The sequence below is a fragment of the Solanum dulcamara genome, chromosome 2 (assembly GCF_947179165.1).
Source record: "Solanum dulcamara chromosome 2, daSolDulc1.2, whole genome shotgun sequence".
Taxonomy (NCBI): Eukaryota; Viridiplantae; Streptophyta; class Magnoliopsida; order Solanales; family Solanaceae; genus Solanum; species Solanum dulcamara.
The window spans coordinates 9,769,909-9,779,270 of record NC_077238.1 but is presented as its reverse complement, the minus strand read 5'-3'; the positions used below and the strand labels follow the sequence as shown (position 1 = coordinate 9,779,270).

Sequence of the window (9,362 nt, the reverse complement as noted above, 5' to 3'; positions counted from 1 at the left end):
CATTATTCGACCCACAAATCAAGATTTTATGTGAAGAACCCTATGGTCATATTTTCTTATTTCAGCGTTATTTCTCCACCAATATACCATAAAAATATGTTCATAATCACATAAAAAATTAATAGAAAGGATGAGAATAATTACTTTGACGCTTTGGAATGAAAATCCCTATTTTTCTCTTCTCCTTTATGTTTCTTTTCTCTTTTCTTTTCTTTCTTCCTCCGTATTGTTTTTCCTAGTGCATTCGCTTCGGCTGCTTTATACTCACATCTGATGGCTTAATGACATCAGATTTTATATATATATTTTCTTTTCTTTTCTTTTCTTTTCTTTTATTATTATTTATTTTTTCTTTTTTTAAAAAAATATTTTTAACAACAAAATAATTTTTTTCATTAATATGAAAATCATACCACTCAGTCCCACAAGTCATAAATTATCTATAAAAATTAAGAATTAAATAGAAAAATTAACAAAAGTCGCAAAATAAGGTCGTTGCAGTGACTGTTCCGAAATGTTGTGACTTTTCGAAAGGTTGTGACTTTTCAAAAAAATAAAATAATTATAACTTTTTTGAAGAGTTGCGACTTCTCTGAAAGGTTGTGACTTTTTCGGTAAGTCACAATAGCACATGTTCACACTACCTTTTGTTGTCTATCAATAGAGGATTTTCTCTCATTTTTTAATATTGAATTTTTCCCTCTTCTGCATATATTTTCTTACAAACAAAATTGAGTCTTTGTGTGATTTTGTTGCTAGCTTTTGAGTTCGCTGAAATTATTGAAGTTTGAGGTACCGCTACTACTTTAATAGTTTATCCGTTTTATCTTGGGAGGAACTAATTCATAACCTCGGGTACAGTGAGGGGATTAAATTCCTTAAGGACACACAGTGAATTCTGTGGATTCGGATACTATTTTTTTTATTTTCATCTTTATAGTTTCTGGTTTATTAATCTTAATACAGGAGGATTAACAAGATTACCATGGAGGCTGTTTTTGAATTTTTTTTCACAATGCTGCACACTGTTTTCTTTCACCAATAGACACCTTAAAGAAAGTGGTGAAGTGGCTTTCTTCTGACAATAGTGGTCGTGTGGACGTTCCCGCCGTTGGTTCAGGTGTCTTTGTTCCTGTGGATACCCTTTCGGAGAGTGATCCTACTCCTAGAGAACAGAAAAAGGGATTTCATTCCCAATACAGATGCTCGGACATGTCAAGATGTCATTACAGAGCTTGGGTGAGGGTTTTTGCTGCATCGTACGTAATTTAACATATGGCATACACAATTTTCTTAAAAAAATTCTCGCATACACAGTGCAAGGGATTGGAAGTTTCCAATCCTAGTTAAAGGATTTGTTAAGTTTTTCCTATTAATCTGTAGATTTTTCTTAAGTTTAGATCTAAAATATACATTTCCAATTTCTTTAGAGGTCTTTTAAGTACTGGATAAGATTAGCATAATGCTGTGTTAGTGTCTTTTGTCACTAATCCAGTGAACCTAGAGAATGCTTATTTCCTTAAAATACTAAGTGACATTATTTAAGTTATAATGATCAGTCTAAACTGGTTAGACATACTGCCTTTTGGACAAGAATTATGTTGGAAATATTTTGAAATTACAAGTGTAAACAGGAGACTTCCAGTTATATTTTGGTCTTGTCAGTGTTGTTTGGGTAGAAATTATCCTCTGTAGACTGTTGAAAACTTTGTTGGTCAAGAGTTGGAGTAAAACCAGTTCATTTTTAGGCAACCTCACCAATACACAAGGGTGAAGTGTGTATTAAACCCTTTGTATTCCTAACTAGTGTGCATTAGTTTTCAAATAATTTAATTTAGCATTCCAATCTCAACTTGTGACTCTTTCCTTTGTAGATACCCATATGAAGCTCTTCATGTGGTTGCTGATGATGGATTTATTCTCCTTTTGGAGAGAATTCTAAGGTTTGGGTTCTTTTTATTATCACCATACCTTTATATCTACTGGATGCCCATTCGTAGATGTTCCTTGATGTTTCTAACTTGATTTTACAGACGTGATCCTCGGAAGGTTGTTTATCTACAACATGGAATTTTTGATTCATCCATGGGGTGTGCCTCGCATGTCTTCGAACTCTTCAAAATCATTTTCCATAGTATTCAACTTATTGAGTACTTGGGTTAACACCGTCTGTGGCATAAATTGCAAGTTGTCTTTTGAGATCTTCTAGGCTTATGAGTTATTATACTTCTATAATATTTTAGTTGAAATGATAGTCGATCAGATAGAAGGACTTCAGAGGTACGTAATTATTGGTTCTATGCACAGTTGGCTGTCTAAGCGACACTTTCAACATCTGTACTGTTTTTTCTTTTCTCAATAGATTTAACTATGACATGCATATGAGCTAATTACTTCACTAGGGAGTTGGGATGTAGGACTAGAATTATGGAATGTTATCAGCAAGGGAATTCAGTTTTGGCTTTTCTCAAATTACATATTCATAATGTCAATATTTTGCACCCAACGGTATGACCTAGTGGTCAATGAAGTGGTAGAAAAACCATGTCTCAGGTTCAAGTCCCGTTTAGGTGATTTGTTCCCATCTGTTGAAGCCTTGGTACCTATGATGGTGATAGGTAGTAGGTACCCAGTGAAATGGTTGAGGTACAGAGTTGTTTAGTACACTATCAATCATAAAAAATAATATGAAAATATCAAAGTTATCCTGAAAGCAAGATAATTTGCTATTGTGACTGAACTACCTTCTACATGAAGGCAATTATTTTCAAGCAACTTATTTACCTGGATATGGTCCACTTTCAAAGAATATATCCTCGCATCGGTAAGTGCATCACTTCGTGCAGCTTCCATTGTGTCTGAAATGTCATTTCACCTTTTTTTGAAAGGTAAAAAACTTCATATTTTATGTATTTCGGCGATTGCTGAATTTCTATCAAGTTACTTCAGTTCCCAAGTGTGGCATCTTCTTGCATGTACTGGAAGTACTCCATAAATGAGCGTGGGACACGGGATATACCTGCAATGATAGAGAAGATAGATCCACCAAACAAAAGTTATTGAATTGGAAAATAGCCAAAAAGTTGTGGAGGAAGAGAGTGGCAATGTTCAGCCTTACAAACTTTGTGCAATTTGTCATAGTTTGGGAGGAGCTGGTATTCTAATGTACATTCTAACATGTCGAATTGAGGGAAAGCCCCATAGGCTTTCAAGATTAATCTTATTATCGCCTGCTGGGTTTCATCATGATTCCAATCCCGTATTCAGAAATGATGGAATGCTTATTCCTACAATTGTCTCCTCTACTTGCCCATTTTTTGTCAGTTTTCCATATTCCCACTCGGTTTTTTCGCATGCTGTTTAACAAGTTGGCCAGAGACTTCCATAACTTACCAGCAGTTGGAGGCCTTGTGCAAACTCTCATAAGTTATTTGGTTGGTGGAGATAGCTCCAATTGGGTTGGAGCCTTAGGGTTGCCACACTACAATATGAATGACATGCTAGCTGTTTCATTCTGCATGGCCCTTCATTTGGCACACTCAGAAATTTATGATGTTTGACTATGGGAGTGCAGCTGCGAACATGAAAGCTTATGGTTCCCCTCAGCCTTTAGATATGGGGTAATTCTATTCCCCTATTGATATTCCAGTTGATCTTGTTGTTGGGCGTAAAGACAAGATCATCAGGCCATCCGATCCATGGTAAGGAAACTGTTAGTAAACTGGATTGAAAACAAATGATGAAATAGCAATAATAAATTTTGAAATAAAAAACAGAACCAGAACAGAAAACTAAAAATAAGAACAATGTCTGAAAAAATTATGTAGAACAAGAAATCGAGTCCACTGAATGCACAGTGTGTCCTTAAGGAAATTATTCCCCTCAATGTTCCTAAGGTTTTGGAATCTTTCCTCCAAGATAGAACGATTTACTCACCAGAATAGCAGTACAACAAATTATGGTGACTGCGAACCACTTGAAGGCAGTATATCACGCGAGTTTTTAAGAAGTGCAGAAAAGAAGAAGAAGAAGATGTCTATCAGAAATTTTCGTAAGGAACATTCTGAGGATCAACAAATATATATAGCCAGTTTGCAGCTTTTAAGAAAAAAAGTACCTATTGGAAAAAGGTTTGCTTGTTGAGAAAAGGTTTGCAACTTTTCGAACAAGGTTGCAACCTTTCAGAAAAATTCCTTGGAAAAACGGAGGGAAATATTTTAAATTAATCCAAGAAAGAAAGAAACAGGTCGGGTCATGGGTCTGGATTTTTAATTAATTAATTAAATAAATAAATAATATTAATTAATGAAAAAATTAAAGAAAATTTAGTCCAAAAAGATTATCAAGCCGAGCGACGACGACAGCACGAGGGGAGACCCTCTTCTTGACCCTTTACCAACATGAAGGAGTGCTTCTAATTTTAAGTAGGAGACTTTTTCTTTCCACCATCTATGTGGGACAAATGCTTTCATAAAGCAAGAGAGAACAAATCATTTTTTCCTTCACTTCTTTTTTTTCTATTTCTCATTCAACCTATCAATTAAACCCAACAGAAACATTATAAGCTGATGAAGGATGCAAGTGTGGAGGTGTCATATAATGAGTTTGAGTATGCTCATTTAGATTTTACATTTTCCCATCATGAAGAACTATTGGCCTATGTTATGTCCAATAGTTACATTACAAAATCCTACTCTAAGGAAATAGAATTGGACTGGATGTTGTGTCGTCCTAGAGTGTTGGATGTGGTTTTGTGTATATTTTGTCTGTATATTGTAATTTGTAAAGGGGTACCATTGTTTTGAAGCTTCAATGAAATCGTCGAAACTCTAAAATCTGGTTTCTTCGGAGTCGTCCATCCCCTCCTCCCTCTTCTTCGACTTTTTCCAAGAATGCCCATTATTTCCTCTTCGAAGTGCTTGGTGTTTGCTATATTATTTGAAGGCTGTCGTTCAGATACATTTTTTCTGTCCAATAGATAGCTATGGATTTATGCAAGTGCTACAACTGTGTAAAGATCCACACCTATTATAGGATAGAAAATAGAAACATGTGAGCTTTCAGGAATGGATCTTTTTTGTTTCTGAAGTTCTTACAATACCAACTAATACTACAATTACATTATAGAGCAATCATTTCACTAAACAATGTTTTGTTGGATTATTATAGAGTTGATGTTATATATAATAGTTAGTATTAACGTGTATTTTTCTTCAAAAATCAAAATAATTAGTACTCAATTGTTGATGGGGATCAACATTGTATAAAAAATAGTCAACAATATAGGATTTGTCCGATATAAGAAGTGAGTCAAGTAATACGCACGAAAACCTCAAATTTGTTTGCAATGGGGATACATTAGAGGGGTGGATTAGAGAGGATTTATTTACTCATTTTTCCCTTTTAAATGGAAATATTAGTTATGCGGAGATTTTAATGCCTGGAATGAAGGAGTTGTTATAAAGTCATTGATAATTTAAAAATTATTGTACATGAATTACTTATTTTGATAGGGTATTTTTGCATTTAAATAATTAATATCTACATTGGTAATTTAGTAATTGAGGTTACACAAAATTGCAGGTAGAAAAGAATAAATTGAATTTGAAAAAGAACTTTCTAAGGCTAATGTAATTGAGTAAAATTTATTTTATATAGTACATGAGAGAGATCTCATTAGTGTATTTGCTCGTGCTAAAAAGAAATAAGATACTCTATTTTAATACATACATGTATCGGGTTGAAAATAAGAGTCAATTTCTCTTGCAATCTTAACTATGCCAATAAAGTCAATGGATATTAGATACATTCATATTGCAGAAATTCGACCATCTCACAAAGAGCTAGTCTAGAAGTAAAATGTAAATGCATAATTTTCTTGAAGATGGAACATGAAAGAAAACCAATAAGTGTATGAGGGTTTTCTTTGATTTATCACTTTCACATTGTTCGATAGTTCAATAAAAAAATTAATTGATTTAAATTTAGGCAACACAAAGCAAGACGAAAGATGAAAAAACTGACTTTATAACACAAGAACTTCTTAACTTTCTATTTTGTATGACCGAAAACTAACAACATGTGACTTAATATAAAAGACAATAATTGACTATATTAGAAGACTTAGTCACTGATAAAGTCTTCTCCAAGCATAACTCCAATTTCAAGAACTCCAATTACCAGCTCCATGATAATTATGAGTTCAAGAACTCTCATTCTCTTCTGGCTCAGGGGCAGCATTTAAATCAAACTTGAAATGCTCAACCTGAATATCACTTTGTGTTTCTTTTTTAATTTTGTCTAACCGCAACATCAATGCCAGCTTATGCTCCTCCATATGTTTATCTGGGGGTATTTCTGAGCCAGGATGCATAATCTTGTACATTAGTATTCGTTTTTTCTCTTTCTCTTTCCATGCTTGTAATTCTTTATGGAGATTTTCCCATGCCTCAAAGCTATTTGATTTTCCCTGAGCATAATCACGTTGATGGTCCTCTAGTTTCACTTTGAAAAATTTATCAATTATTTCTTCTATACTTGTGGAACCATAGGAACATGGTTTTCCACTTGGTGTGAAAAGCATGACACCAACATCCGCTCCGGACCTAGTTGCAAGCTTATCTTCTTGCTGGAACAAGGTACTTTTTCTTTTCGAGAAGCTAACAGCGCATGTTTTTTCACACTCAATCAACTTCAGTTCAATCTTTTGCTTACCTCTTTTGGTCTCATTTTCCATTGCCAAAGAAATTAATATAAAGAAGAAAATGAGATGTTTTGTTGAATAAGCCTGAGCAATATTAAGAGGAACACTTGTGTAATTTATAGTAGGTGGGTGAGTGTATTTGTCACGGGTATTGTGAAGTTTTTTTGTTATGAGTCTAGTTATCATGTGTATTGTTAGGTTTATTTAATGCTTTCATATTATGAGTCTATCTATCACGTGTATTTTCACATTTGTTTAATGCATTCATATTATGAATCTATCACCACATTTGTTTAGTGTTTTCATAATATGTGCTTTAATTATAAGATTACCTTGTAACTCATCAAGCAATACCTTCTTTTTTATTGCATTGAATGTCACGATCCGAGACTATTCTCTAGTTGTAACACGATGCTTAGAGCTACAAATGATCCCAATCTAACCCATGGTCTGACATAACGCTAAAATTCAACATAAATAATTGAGAATACTAGTGCACAAGCAAAATTTGAAATACTCTATAAGGATTCAAATACTTATATAGACAAATATCTGATTATCAAATAAAATTGATACTAAATCTGACTGTCTGAAAAGCTTCTATTATGATAAGATGCTAGGACAAGCCCCTAGCTAACTCTAACTGTTTGAAAAATAAAAATACATATGTCACGATCCAAATTAGATCCAAGCCGTGACACGACGATCGGAATGCGAGGGACCCCAACCAAGCCATCTTAGTATACATCGCATACATAAGATAGAGAAACATAGTAATATAAGCAAAAGTAAAAGCTCAAAGGAATGGGTCTAAGGGATAGAATCAATCAAGCAATGCCCAAATGGACTATATCGTGATACCATCTAAACATGTCTTTAGTCTAGTCTTTGAAGAGGGCTTAGGATAAGCTCCTAGCTCACCTGAAATAATAGAAGAAATCAAAATAGTAGTAACATGGAAGGAAATTCATTGCCCTCGGTAAGATGAGGACTCACCAGCTCTTGATATCTAAACAACTTTAGCCACGAATAGGATGGTCGTGAGTGTCGTCTTCCCCTACATTATGAGACAAATGTAGGCAAAATATGTGTTAGTTATAAAAGGTACTAAGTATGTGAGATGTGCATGAACAAGTAATAGGGACGTAAACAATATGCCATAAGATGCATGACCAATCATAATGAACATGAGTAAGGCTTAAAAACATTTGAAACATATGAAAACTCATGGTCAATACATATCATAAAACTTCATCATAAAACTCATAGTTTAACTGTAACACCCCTCCAAAATTTTCCCCTAAGATTCGGGCCTTCCTTGTACACGTGTGGGGCCCATCGTATTTAGTTCAAAGTACGTGCTTGAGTTAAGATGAGTCCCTGAGAAATTAAAGAGCGTTGGAGGTGATGTGGGGTCATAGAGGACCCCTAGGACCGAGCTAAGTCCCAAAAAGGTTCGTCGTGGCTAAGTTAGGATGAGTTCGTGTATGGGGTTGACTTCTAATGGCCCTATCCTTTGAAAGACGGAAATCTAGGTGGACCACGACTTATTAAATTAAAGGTCGTCGAGTCTTCTTTCCAACGCCACCAAGAATGTAAATTTTGGAGTTCGGAGTTGAGAGATATGACGATCCTAAGACAAGCTAGCACGGCAGGAACTTCATTTTTGGCCTGGGTTGCAACTGTTGGGGAAATGGCCCTGGCGCTATAATGGCGCGACGCGCCACTATTGCGCCGGAAACATGCCTCAGTAGTTTGGCCCCTGGCGCGATGCGCCGCTAAAAGTTGTGCAGGGTTTTTCAGGCCAAATTTCCAGAACCCAAAAAATATGGTCTTGGCGCTATAAGGGCGCGACGCGCCACTATCGCACCAGAAATATGCCTCAGTAGTTTGGTCTCTGGCGCGGTGCGCCACTGCGAGGTGTGCAGGTTTTAGGCGTAATTGTCCTGGCGCTGCAAGGGCGCGACGCGCCACTATCGCGCCAGGTACGTTTTTAGCCTATTTTCAGAACTTTTGAGGAGGGGTAATTTGGGAACTTACCCAAATTATATATGTATTGCCTTTGGTCTTTTGGGAACACATTTCTCAGCCTCACTCTCTCTCTAAAAAAGCCCTAGGAGCTTCTCTCTCTCTCTCTTCTTCTTCTTCTCCATTCCCAACAAAAAGAGTCCAAGAGCTTCAAGATATGAGTTCTCCATTGAAGACCCAACACCAAGGTTTCTTCAAATCTTCTCTAAGGTATGTAAGGCTATCTAAAACATGGGTTGAGTCCTCCCATGTGCCCTACTATTGCTTTGAGGTTAGATGTTCATGAAAATAGAGTTTCTTGGTATGGTTTATGCTTGTATGAACTTTGTCCCCTATGTATTTGATTCTATATGTGTTGATGTTGTTGAGCCAAGGAGTTCCTAAATTGAGCCTTTATGTGAGTATGAGTTGATGAAGATGAAGTTGTTAAATATGTTTTATTAATCTCCTTAACTATGTGGATTATGATAAAAGAGGTTATTTTCCTAAGAAATGTTGCCTATTATAAAGTGTGATTTAAAGTCTTGAGTTGTGATGAGTCTCAAGGATTTTTCAAATGGATAGAGTAAATGATTGGTTATGTCTATATGTTGCTATAATTGTGCATTTAAATTTCTTTTAAAGAGATGAT

General features: G+C 35.4%; 1 protein-coding gene and 1 pseudogene across 1 annotated transcript; one reads left to right on the top strand and one right to left on the bottom strand.

Moving 5' to 3' along the window:
* The first annotated feature begins 514 nt into the window (after positions 1-514).
* On the top strand, positions 515-4,805 carry LOC129869876 (uncharacterized; annotated as a pseudogene).
* Positions 4,806-6,202: 1,397 nt separating this feature from the next.
* LOC129869871 (agamous-like MADS-box protein AGL29) lies at positions 6,203-6,736 on the bottom strand. The gene has a single exon (XM_055944456.1). It carries the CDS (start codon positions 6,734-6,736, stop codon positions 6,203-6,205), a length of 534 nt encoding a protein of 177 aa, XP_055800431.1.
* Positions 6,737-9,362: the final 2,626 nt, after the last annotated feature.